General features: G+C 51.9%; 1 protein-coding gene across 1 annotated transcript in view; it reads right to left on the bottom strand.

The window, feature by feature from the left end:
* Positions 1-13,218, bottom strand: part of Ccdc13 (coiled-coil domain containing 13) — a 42,234-nt gene that overhangs the window by 3,716 nt on the left and 25,300 nt on the right. The window contains exons 11-14 of the mRNA XM_032911223.1: positions 10,937-11,064; positions 9,782-9,865; positions 8,902-9,024; positions 1,219-1,370 (exon numbers count right to left, since the gene is read on the bottom strand). Coding sequence (XP_032767114.1) covers positions 1,219-1,370; positions 8,902-9,024; positions 9,782-9,865; positions 10,937-11,064 — 487 coding nt within the window. The remainder of the gene's footprint in view (positions 1-1,218; positions 1,371-8,901; positions 9,025-9,781; positions 9,866-10,936; positions 11,065-13,218) is intronic.

Genomic DNA, 13,218 nt, shown 5'->3' on the forward strand with positions numbered 1-13,218 from the left:
CTGTTTCTGATCCCCACGCCTGGTCCCCACTGAGCCCACCCTGGTCCCCACGCCCTGGTCCCCACTGTTTCTGATCCCCACCCCTGGTCCCCACTGACCCCACTGTTTCTGATCCCCATGCCCTGGTCCCCACTGACCCCACTGACCCCACTGTTTCTGATCCCCACGCCCTGGTCCCCACTGACCCCACTGTTTCTGATCCCCACGCCCTGGTCCCCACTGACCCCACTGTTTCTGATCCCCACGCCCTGGTCCCCACTGAGCCCACTGAATACAGCAGCTTCATGCTGGGGGAGCTAGGCTTAGAGGCCACAGAGGAGGAAAACAACGGTGACCTTGGGTGACAATGTCAAGGCATCATATGTCTTGAGCTAAAATGGCCTCAGGAAACCTCCAGTCTTAGCAGCACTGGCCTTCGTCTGTGTGTGTGGCCTTGGGTAAACCATGGACCTCTCTGAGGTGGCCTTCTCACCTGTAAGACAAAGGGACAGCACTGTCCCTGGCACTGCAAGAACAGATGGACTCACATTTGCCCCCAGAGTCTGTGTGACTGGGTCACTGACTAGGAACTGAGACATTTCCCACTGCACCTTGCTGCCCCAGCCTCCTGCCTCCTTCCCAATCCTCTGACCTTGGCTGTGTTCCCTGTGCTTACTGGTCCCTGTGCACTTGGCCTCCTCCCTTCTCTCACCTCTGCTCAGGGAGGTGGTTTCACAACCTGACCATCTCATGGCTGCCCTGGGACAGGTGAGAGAACAGGAGGGCTGTGCTCCCCAACAGGCCAGTGAGTGACAGAGACCGCATGGGCCCTTCAGGCATCTTGGACCACAGGGCAGCAGCTACCCAGATAAGGAGAGTGTCACCAAGAACGGAACGTGGGCCTCCCAGCCAGGGGAAGTCTTGCTTACAACCTGGCCCAGCAGACCAATTCTGCACAAGACCAGTTTTAATCAGGGTTCCATTAGGCTTGATCAAGGGCCAGGCAAAGGCTCTGGCAGCTGGTGTGCGGGATGGTGGCTGAGGGCATGCAGCAGGGGCACTGGCCTTTCATGCTAAGGCTCCTAGATGGCACCCATTGGGACCCGAGTCTCTGGGAGCCATGCTGGGACACGGGGCAAGAAGGCCCCCACAGCAGAGACACAGAGCTCCCTACACTGACCAATGAGGAGCACAGGCGCCCAACTGCTCCCGGGGCCATGTCACCTACTGGGCTCCTACCTGGCTTGCTCTTAGGGGCTTTCTGGGACACCAAGGCCCTCGACGGCTCCAGGCGCAGCTTCTCCAGGTGCTGCTCCAGCAGCACGGCTCGCTGGCGCTCCTCCTGCAGCCTTCGCTCGGCTTCTAGCAGCTTGCTGCTGCTCTCCTCCACCCTGGCCATTAGACACAAGCTGCACACCCTGCAGGCAGGTGCCACCATACCCAGTTTTTGGATCTCACAGTGGGACCCTCTATGGAGGTGGTAGCCAGCCTTGTCTTGATGTTCATGGCACTGACACCAGAACAGGCATTTTAAATAATAGTCCCTCTGAGGCTTGTGACGCCAACCGGAGAGGTGTCCCACCCCTTTGCTCCCAACCCCTGTCCTCAGAGCAACCACCTCTCTGGCGTTTCTGCTGTTGCCTCTAGAACTTCCTGCCACACAGTGCAGATGTCTGTGTGCCTAGCTTTGAGGCTTACACACAGGTCTTGGCTTCCTATCATTCTGAGTGATCGCATTGTCCTATCCCCTAGCAAACTCAGCCACCTCTCCCCTTCCCACTGAGCTGACATAAAGTGGTATATCTGTTTCCTATTGCTGTTGTAACATGCCTATCACAAAGCCAGCAAAAATTAACGAGCAAAATTAGCAGAAAGTTTCTGGAAGACAACACAAAGTTAATGTCTCATGGTCCTCTAAGTCTGAAGCCAGCAGGCTCCATGTGCCACAGGTTAAATACAAAGGCCTGGGTTTCTATCTAGAATCCTTGATAGGGCTTAGGGGGAGAAGAGCCCCCTTCCAGGATCACTCAGAGCATGGTGGCACCAGGAGCTGCCTCCCCTCCTGCCTCCTGCCGGCACCAAAGGGCACACTGCCCCCTCCATCTTCAAAGCTGCCACTGAATCCCTCTGACCTGAGAGTTACCCACAGCTCTCAGAAATGGCCCCAGGTAGGAAAATTCCCTGCTTTGTGGAGAGAGGTGATTCTCCAGGATAATCTTGTTGGGGCCATGATGCAGTACAAAGTATTCACAGGCAGAGATACCAGGCCCTGCCTCCTGCAGGCACGCTGGGTCGACTCTTCAGTGCGTCCTTACTTCACACTTTTCACATCTCTACGCCTGCTGCAAACCCAAGGCCCTAGAAGAGCCTGCTTCGATGATTTCACACTGCAACCTGTTCCATCCTGTGGGCCTTGCTGTGGCTCCACAAAGCTCGTGGGATTTCTGTGGCACTAAACGCCCAGAAGGCCAGGAACCTGAGATCCATTCTGAGCAAAAGGTTACAGGAATGGGTGCAGATCGAAGCTGCAGCCTGAAGTTCATGGCAGACGGCAGGGAATGAATGATCTTCTGTGTCAGTTAGGGAGCAACGAAGGATTGGAAGACAAGAAACTTGAAAGAATCCAATTACTAACCAGAACCTGCACACTAGCCAGTTGGTTTAACTAGTCAGCAGCCTCAAGGTACGTTATCTTCAAAAGCAAGACACACACCAACTCAAAGGCAGAATGGAAGAGTGGACCCGTGCCCACACCAGCACTGTTGAGCTGAGCGGAGCTGTCCAGCACTGCGGCTGCTCCTGGTGCCCACAGGTAGCTGGTGAGATGACTGAAACGAGTCCCCAGCTCCTCAGGCATACTGGGGGATGTAGGTTTTTAGAAAGCCTCCTGTGGTGGCCTTACTGGCTGGCTGCTACCAACCTCAACCGACTCTGTCTGCTCTGCAGGGCACTGTAACCATCAGTGCCAACGTAGCCTCTCTGCAGGGCCCAGGGTCAGTGAGACAAAAGTGCTGTGAGGATGCAGACAGCACAATGACAAGAGCAAGCTCGCTAGACAGTGGCATCAGTGGACCGCCTGTCCCTGTCTGCAGACGCTGGGACTGAGGTCCTAGAGAAGGTGACAGACAGCTTAGACCTGTCCTGCGGGAAGTCACCTGGATGGCAGGAAGGTGGTTGCAGCCATGCAAGTACATGGAGTGGTGATGGTGCATGGGCTGATACCCATGCCCCAAACTCAGCTCCCTCGAAGCCTACAATGAGGACTCACATGCTTCCTGCTGGAGCTATGTGGGGGAGAGGTTATGTGTGCCCTGCCTGTCCACAGCTATTGGGCTCTATACTCATCTAGAGTGACCTTCACTGGGCTTTTCTGTCACAGAAGAAAAGTGGAAGACTAGGGAAGATGCCATGAAGACCACTGTCTCCATGTAAGGAAGGTGGCATTGGGTGACAGGAGAAGCTACTGTGAATGGAGACTGTCCATGGCTGCTACTGCAATCCCCAGAGAGGAATTCACATGAGGACCCACACTGTGCCCAGGGCTGGCAGAGCCACAGTGGAGCAGCAAAGTGTGGCACCAGGACAGGAAGTGTAGGTGAGGTTCAGGCTGAAGATGAGCACAGGCATCCTGCCCTCCTGCCTGGAGGAAAACCAGGAATGCCCCAGGGCTTCGGCAAGAGTTCAGACTTGCCCCACCTGATAGGTATGATGGTCCTGAATGGAACAACCCCACGGTCTGGAGGATAGAGCAAGGAGCTTCTCTGGAATCCAGAGCAAGAGTTTACAAGGAAGGGTAGTCAGGAGTGAACTTGTGAATGACAGGCAAGCAGGGTCAAAGGATCCTCTACACAAGTAATGACAGTTCAGAAACCAGGAGGGAGACGAAGCCTCCAGGAGAAACTGCAAAGCAGACTCCATGCCACTGATGGGAGACCAGAGCTTCTTAGGTTTGCTACTCATCGAGTGATTATGTATGCACACATGTGCGTGCCTGTGCGTGTATGTACACATATGGTTGTGCATTTAGGTGTACATGTGTGCATACATATGAGTATGTGTGTGAGTGTGTGTGTGTGTGAGTGTGTGAGCATAATATGTCTGCCAGGAGACAAGCTGAACCTTCACTGCTTAACCATCTCGCAAGCCTTTCGAAGAGTTTCTTATGACTTCATGAGTCCCCACAGACTTGCTATCTTCAAACAATACAAGAATTCCAGGAAAAGAAAGGAATGTCTGCAATTTAACAGCAACAGGACTCAAGACAACCTCATTAAAAAGTAGGCAAAAGTATTGTGCTTCAAAGAAGATGTAAGAGTTACTGTTAGCACATGAAAGAAACTTTCAGTATCTGTTAGCGCTAGGGAAACAGAAACCACACTGAGATAAAACTTCAGACCCACTAAGATGGCTACATATGGAAACAAAATCAAACAAGCTTGTGGCTCCTGGAGACCCAGCATCATCAGCATCAGAGCTGTCTGGAAGGCAGGGAAGGATGGTGGTAAGATCCTTTCTGTAGGGGATAAACGCATGGGTAAAAGTCACCACTATTCACAATCCTTCAAGTTCCTAGAGGCTGGGTGTAGCTGGTGGTAGGGCTCCTGTCTAACAAGTCCAGGACCCTGGGTTCATCCCCAGCACATAGCAAAAATAAAACAACAACGTGTACTTCTAATCACAGCACTCAGGAGGCAGGGAGGAGGAGCTCTAGGAATATGAGGACAACTGGTCTACACAGCAAGCTCAAGACTAGTCAGGGCTGCATAGTAACAAATACCAACAAAACAAAAACTAATTAACCGAGGACATAAATAAACACAAATTGTCTGAAAACTGGAAACCAGTAACTCAGACCAAGGAATGTAAAGTAAACTAGGGAAGTCATGAGATCAACGCTACGACTGTGAGGAGACCCCGCCTTGATGAGGAGGGAAAATCCACGGGGTATCAGAGAGTGAAACAGGCAGAGACTATGCATAATGTATGGTGCAACTTAAATATTTATGACAAATTAAGAATTTAAAAGCAAACAAATCCAAGGCTGCTGTCACTCTGCTGGTAAGTGAAATGGGAATGTGAGCTGACTCACGTGGGGAAGGAAGGGCTTTCGTTTCTGCTTTGCTTTGCTCTTTCAGGGATGTGTGCTTGCCGCTCAACTGTGGGTTCCATGTACACTCAGAGACTTAAGAAACCAACAGCTGGCATCACGGAAAGTGGGAAAGCATGATGTGAGTTTCCATAGTGTGTGTAGGTGTGTATGTGTGTTTGTGTGCGTGTGAGAGTGTATGTGTGTGTGTATATATGTGTGCATGCTGCGAGAGTGTATGTACATGTGAGAGTGTGTATGTGTGTAAGAGTGTGTGTATGTGTATATGTGTGTGTATGTGTGCATGTTGTGAGAGTGTGTGTATGTGTATATGTGTGTGTATGTGTGCATGCTGTGAGAGTGTGTGTATGTGTATGTGTGTGTTTGAGAGTATGTATGTGTGTGTATGTGTGTTTGTGTGTGAGGGTGTATGTGTGTGTGAGAATGTGTGCGAGTATGTGTGTGTATGTGTAAGTATGTGTGAGTATATGTCTATGTGTAAGTGTGTGTATGTGTGTATGAGAGTGTGTAAGTGTGTATGTGTTTTTGTGTGAGAGGATGTATGTGTGTGTATACGTGTGTAAGTGTGTATATGTGTTTGTGTGTGTGAGAGGGTGTATGTGTGTCTATGTGTGCGTATTGTGAGAGTATTTGTGCATGTGAGAGTGTGTGTATGTATGTGTGAGTGTGTGTATGTGTGAGTGTATAAGTGTATATATGTATTTGTGTGTGTGAGGGTGTATGTGTGCGTGTGAGTGTGTGTGTAAGTGTGAGTATGTATATGTGAGTGTGTAAGTGTGTATATGTGTTTGTGTGTGTGAAGGTCTATGTGTGTATGTGTGCATGTGTGTGTATTTGTGTGTAAGTGTGTGTGAGTATGTATGTGTGAGTGTGTATGTGTGAATATGTATGTGTGTATATGTTGTGAGAGAGTGTGTGTACATGTGTGTGAGTGTGTGTGTGTACATGTGTGCATGTCTATGTATGTGGAGGGAGTCTATGTGTATATTGATGTGTGCTTAACCCACGCAGAGGCTACAGGCCAACCCTTTGTCCATCCTTAAGTACCATCCACATCTTTTTCAGGACAGGGTTTCTCACTGGCCTGGAAGTGACCAAGTAGAGTCAGCTGCCTCGGGCATCCATTTCTTGTCTCCTCTGAGCTGTGGTGAACAGTAATGAGAATGACTTGGCAAGAACAAAGTAAGCTTAGCATTACTAAAGAGAAAGGTAAGCGAGAATGAACGCCACTGGGGAGCGAGAAGCAGGAGGGCCAGCCTCATCTATCTAGGGAGGCCAGCTTGGGCTATAAAAACAAACAAACAAAACAAAAAGCAGATTTTAAGCAACACCACCAGTAGCAACGAAATACAGTTAATAAAATAGTTTTTATGGCACTCCCATCCTTTTAGAATTCTATGCCTTAAATTTCTCTTAGGTTTTCATTCAAGAGAAAGGCAGTATAAAATATTTTTAAAAACAAAGGCCCAGAGATCTGATGCACTTTCTATGGTGGCACTGGCTGGAGTGTACACAGGGGAGAGGAAGTGAACTGGGGTTTGAACGCTCACTTGCAGGAAGAGGAACATCAGAACAGCAACAGGCAGAGTGAGAACCCAGGGGTGACTCAGTATGAATGGGAGCCACTGATGGCTGAGGGAGTTTTATGCGAAGAGATAAGACATCACTAAGAACAGAGTCCTGACCTATTGCAGAGAAAGGCATAAAACTCAACTAATCCTGAACGAAAGGCAAGAGGTGAGAAAAAGCAGCAAAGAGCAACCATAGCAAATAGGAAAGGCTGAGACACAGAAAATGTCCAATGCTGGGGCTGGGGGCATGAGGCAGAGTCGGGAGGGCAATGGGTTCAAGGCTAGCCTGAGCTACATTTGAACCATTATCACAAAACAAAACATGACACCAAAGCCAACAACATTCTTTTAAAAAGAGACATCTTGTGACATTTGCCATGGGAGACAGCCCCTCTCACTCTAAGCAAAGAGAGAAATAGCTCAGCAGGCAAAGCCATTTGTTACCAACCAAGCCTTACAACCCCATTCAGGTCTCCAGAATCGCACACACGTGTGTGTGTGTGTGTGTCTACCCACATGTACACACGAGCACAAAGGCACACACATCCACATCCACACACATACATACCAGTTAAATAGATAAAAAACTGAAACTTTTTTAAAAGGAAAAAATAGATAAAAATCTAAGAAATCTTATTTCCCTGACACTGAACCCATGGAGAGAGGAAGGAAACAGCAGAGGCTGGCTCACCCAGCTTTCCACAGCATGTGTCAGTCAGGGTCCTCCCTGACTGCACCCTGGGGTGAGGGTGTCCCAGCTGAGCACAGCAACTTCTCCAGGATAACAAGAGTTGGGAACTAGGGGACAACAGGCTGAGGCAGCCAGAAGATGTGGGGAGCACAGAAGTGAGGGGGAGCTACACGGAGGACGCCCAGGCTAACTGCAAGAAAGGCTTGTGTGGAAGGGCCTGGCTTCAGGATAATGCGTGGGGGTCCCTTTTGCTGATGCAAAAGTAAAGACATGGCACCTTGGGTGACGGGTCTGAGGACAGTCTCACAGGGTCCCCAAGGGGCAAAGGGCATCAGAGTGAACCCGAGGGCTCCTAGCAGCTGACAGAGGTGAACATGACTCAGGGACTGCCCACCTTACACATGTCCTGGCTGATTCCCTGCGTCTGCCCTGTCCTGTGAGGGAGGCCCTAGGAAAGCCTATTTCAGGTGGAGGGGAAGGCAATGGGGGGAGGGTGTGCGTCACCCTACTCCACTTCTCTTCCACAGAGAAGACCATGGGAGTGCCAGTAGTGGATGAATTGACATCATGTGGAGAAAACAGTTCTTAGTGGGATTTCAAAAGGACCACCATTGTGCTCAAAGCCCCTCCAATCACAAACATAACTTGGGGGAATGGAGGCCAAAGCCCAGGGGAGGGCATGGCTGCCTTTTGACAGACATGAATGCAACCATTCAAAGATTAGTTGTTTTCCGTACCCGAGACCCTGCATGTGCAGCCTTTACCTGTTCATGTCCCAGTCGCCATGCCTTCCTTGGTAGCAATGCCCTGGTTTTCCTTCAGTAAAGCCCTTTCCCCCAGTTCTGTGAGCACCTGGAGCTACCTCCAGTCTGGGGGTAGTCAAGGAGCTAAACCTCTCCCAAGGAAAGCAACCCCTGGGCCCTTGCTACTGAGACTGAGACTTTGAGACCAGAGAATGTAGGACCTGCTTGGGCCTCTTTGTTCTATTCTTCCGCACTTTCCAGCACTTTCCAGGTCTCCCTTCCTAAGCTTAGGCAGAACTGGTCTCTATTATCTGTCATCAAAGAGCCCTGACTGATATATGACCCTTCTGTGAGGACAGAGGCTTGCTGGTGTCCTTTGTGTTTCTCAGTCACATGGCTGGCCCACATACTGGCTTGTGTGCCTGCAGTGCTTCTCGGCTGGGTCACCTGCACAGGAGCACTGACCGAGGGGCTGGACTCTGCCAGCAACCCTCTGCAGGCAGCTGGACCTACTGGGCACCTCGGCTCCACACCCCTTCTTGCCTCTCAGAAACCCCAGCTTCTCACCTCAGCTACCCTCCTGTTCCTAGCAACTGCATCAGGCTCTGGGAGCTCTGGGAGGATGACTACACCTAAGAGAGCTTGGTCGCCTTGAATATGCCTGACTACAGGGCTGTCCCTGAGAACAAGTCCTACCCAGATGACAGAACCCAGAGCTATGGGCCCTGGAGGGGCACCCGAGTTGTGATTGTGAGGGAGCCCAGTCCCCACCCGCAGGCTGAGGAGAGCTGGTTAGGTGCCATGTGTTACCGCTTCTGCAGCACAGTGACAAACTCATTGAGCCGGTCCCGCTCCACCTCAGCAGCCTGCCAAAGGGCCTTCATTTCTGCAGCTTGTGCCTGCCAGCCTTTTTGTTCTGGGGAGTCTGAGAACCTGGGGCCAGAGTGGAGGGCAGAGGACAGAGGTCATGTGAAGTTCAAAGGCATACATATCCCCATAGAATGGCAGGGGGACTGGGACATTCAGAGGTTCTGAGATGGCCAGAGGGGTCTGTCTATCAGGATGTGACTTCTGGGGCCTGGTTCTCTGCCAGAGTTCAGTGGCGTCCCTTGGTTTCCCTGAAGAGTCACAGGTCCTTCCTGGGAGACACAGCCTAGAGATATAAAATAAAGCCCCTTTCCTTTATAGCCACATGGCAAACCTCGAGGGAGAGTGGGCCCACTGGATCCTGAGCTGACCTGCATGAGGGGAGGGTGAGTGACAGCAGGAACTCCAGTGGACAGTGGGTAGGACTCGGGCAGGACAAGCCACCCTTTGTCTATGAGCCCACGAGAAGAACAAAGCGTGCATTTAAGCCCTGAGTCTGATTATATCCACAAAGAAGGGGCTGGAGAGCTGAGGGGATATCAGTGACTTAGTGTGGGGCCCACATGATGCGGGTGCTCCCCAGTGGGTAAGAGAAGGTTGTGGACAGTGGGGCCAGGCCAGGAGCCTCGCGCTGACTCCCCAGCCTGGCAGTCAGGGCCGAGCTCTGGCTCTGAAGCTGTTTACTCTATCAGGTGCCCACCACCAGCCTCTCTGGCCTTATATAACCCTGGAGGGATGCTGGGACTTTGCTGCGTGATGGCCTGAGGAGGCTGAGCAAGGGAAGATGGTAAGCGTTGAGAGCCGAGGGAATCTGTACTCCTACCTGGGTGAGGTCCCATGGGGACTAGGCAGGGATGGCCTTGTGAGAGCAGATTCCACGAGTGTATGGCCCAGGCCGGTCACCGAGCTGTGTGGAGGCAGAAGGGACATCAGCAGGGGAGGAGCGGGTACTGCTGGGCCTCACAGTGGACAGGAACTGAGAGAGCCCATGGAGCAAGCCATGCGGGCCTCACGGTTTCCCATGCATTGGCTGCCCTTCTTTGCTCAACATAAAACAGAGCCCCAAGCAGTCCACATTAGTGAGTCCGTGAGACTTAGGAATACGTGTGCTCTGAGGCCGCAAAGGGGCCATCAGCAGGCGCTTCAAGTGACGACACCCATGCTGACAGCTCCTTCTTGCCATAAAGAGCCAATAGAACAAGGGAAGGTTTGAAATAGAACAGCAGCAGGGCAGCCATCTTTTTTTTTTTTTCGGAGCTGGGGACCGAACCCAGGGCCTTGCGCTTGCTAGGCAAGCGCTCTACCGCTGAGCTAAATCCCCAACCCCGCAGGGCAGCCATCTTAAAAACAGTGTGTGCACGTATGGTGTGCATGCGTGTGAGGTATGTGTGTGTGGTGTGTGCATGTGTATGTGGTGTGTGGTGTTTGCATGTTGTGGTATGTGTATCTGTGTGTATGTGTTGTGTGCGTGGTGTGTGTGGTGTGTGTGGTATGTATGAATGTGTATGGCGTATGTGTGTGTGTGTGTGTGTGTGTGGTGTCTGTATGTGGTGTGTGGTATTTGCATGTTGGGGTATGTGTATCTGTGTGTATGTGTGGTGTGGTGTGTGCTGTGTATGAATGTGTATGGTGTTTGTGTGTGAATATGTTGTGTGTATGCAGGTGTTCAGGCAGGAGGATCAGGAGCTCAGAGTCATTCTTGGCTACATCTCAGGTCTATGGCCAGCCTGGGACACTTGATCCCTGTGTGGAAACACAAAAAACCAGAGATGACTTAACCAGTACTTGAGAAACAGAGCAGGAGTATCTCTGTGAGTTCAAGGCCAGCCAGGGTCACATTGTGAGATCCTGTCTCAAAATAAATAAAATAAACAAAACAAGATTGTGCTAGGGGCTTTCCAGAAGAGAAGTGGGTAGTGTTTGTCTGGATAGTAGGCAAGGCCTCACAGCCCCTCCCGCCATCCTGTGCTTTCCTTACCGGGAAGAGCCGAGCCTGCCAACATGGTCGCCTGCCGAGGCTGGGGAGTTGGTTATCGGGGTCTGGTCCTCAGGGAACCTGGCATCGGTGGGGCTGGCCCCCTCACCCCCTCCTTTCCCGTGAAGATACTGCAGGGAACAGACGTGGGTTGGAGGTCAGAGCATTGGTGCAGAGGCTGGGGAAGGCCAGGGGCGCCTTGGCCAGCTCCAGCTCCAGGACTTTGAAAGAAGCCTCTCTTCAGGGTGAGTGCCAGCCTGGCAGCAAAGACACAGCTTGCATAACAAAGACATCACACAATGCCTCCGTTCAGGAGGAGGCTGCAGAATGAGACCAGTGTAGGCCAGGGCCACAGGGAGCTATGGGGACAATGCGGGCCAGTGCCCTGGAGAGGTAGGAGCGGACTCCTGTGAGGGCCCACTTTCTCAGGTAGCTCCATGCACATGGTTTGACTAGAGGTCAGTGTAACCATCAGAGCGAACACCTGAACATCAGATGCCTGCACGGCCAGTGGCTGTGTGGAAACCGGGCTTCCCAAACTCCTCTCTCTTAGCCTCTCCCTCTCTTGGGACCAGAAGGTCCTTAGCAGGAGTTAGGCCACCATCAAAGGACAGCAGTGAGTATGGCTCCTAAGAGCTTGGCCTGGACCGTCCCCAGGAATTCTGAGAAAACCGAAATGTGCCATTGCACCAGGTGAGTGGAGGAGCATGGCCCCGCTGGCTGGCAACCTTGAGGTAGAATCTGTCCTCTTTTGTGTGCAGGACAGAGTGAGGTGGTGATGCCAGGGTACTCCAGGCACTCCTTCCCAGGACACTAGGACTGAAGGCTGCAAGGCGGTGTCCCCAACTGCCTGACGCCCAGACTTCTCCCTCAGCCGATCCTGTGGCCCAGGCTGCCCTGGACACAGCAGACCAGTCAGTCAGTGACAGCCTGAGCTAGGAGAGGCCAGCAGCCCCCAAAGGAAACACAGGGCAAGGCTGTTGTAACACATCTGCACCCTAGGATAGGTCTAAAGGGAGAGGGTTTTGCTGTCCCTGAGAGTACCCTGCAGGAGGGATCCCTAAAGGCACCCAAAATGTAAGCAGCCCTGAGCAGGCTCTCAAGTCCCACCCTGAACACAGAATCTACTGGAGTGGCAACCCCACAGCAGGCACCAAGGCCCTGTAGCCTGTGCCTTTTGAGGGGAGTTCGGGGGAACATGGGCACATGTGTGAGGAGAGATTGTGGGGGAGATTAGGGGGGACATGGGCACATGTGTGAGGAGAGATTGGGGGGGACATGGGCACATGTGTGAGGAGAGATTAGGGGGGACATGGGCACATGTGTGAGGAGAGATTAGGGGGACATGGGCACATGTGTGAGGAGATTGGGGGACATGGGCACATGGGCATGGGCATGTGTGAGGAGAGAGATTAGGGGGGACATGGGCACATGTGTGAGGAGAGATTGGGGGGACATGGGCACATGTGTGGGGAGAGATTAGGGGGGACATGGGCACATGTGTGAGGAGAGATTAGGGGGGACATGGGCACATGTGTGAGGGGAGAGATTAGAGGGCATTGTGAGGGAGATTGGGGGGAGATTAGGGGGGGACATGGGCACATGTGTGAGGAGAGATTAGGGGGGACATGGGCACATGTGTGAGGAGAGATTAGCTTCGGGAGACCTGGAAGCTAAGAGAGGCACAAGACCCAGCACAGGCTTCCTGGAGGCACTCATGGCCACCTGCATCCTAAGGGGGAGGGAAGGGATGGTGTGCAGGGCCATTTGAGGGAGAGCTGACAGTAGAGGAAGGGGAACACGATGGGAAGACTGAGGAGAGAAGGCAAGAACTGGAACTTTGTGCCAGGACCTGAATGAAGTGTGGTCAGGGAGAACCTGAATGAAGTGTGGTCAGGGAGAATGCTCAAGTGAAAACGTCTAGGCAGGGATTGGGAGAGGGAGACAACTGAAACCAAGAACTATGACAAACCAGATGGAAATGCTATTTTGTAAGCTAATTAAAATATAATAATAAAGAATTTTAAAAAGCTGCATGTGTGGGTAACACGGCTACCAGAGACCACAGGCCACACACGGAAACTGCAGTGCCAGGCAGGTGTCAACAGGATTGCTGTTTTCAGCACTTGCAACTAGCTGGCTACCGTAACTGTCTGCTAAGATCCTACTGAGGAAGACACCACACACTGGTTACAGGACACAGAGAAATCACGCAGCTGGAGAAAAGCTGGGAGTGTCCACTCTGCTGGCTAGCTTTCATGGTGCCAGAGGGTGTGGAGGTTGTG

This window comes from Rattus rattus, chromosome 8 (genome assembly GCF_011064425.1).
Source record: "Rattus rattus isolate New Zealand chromosome 8, Rrattus_CSIRO_v1, whole genome shotgun sequence".
In the NCBI taxonomy this organism is placed as follows: Eukaryota; Metazoa; Chordata; class Mammalia; order Rodentia; family Muridae; genus Rattus; species Rattus rattus.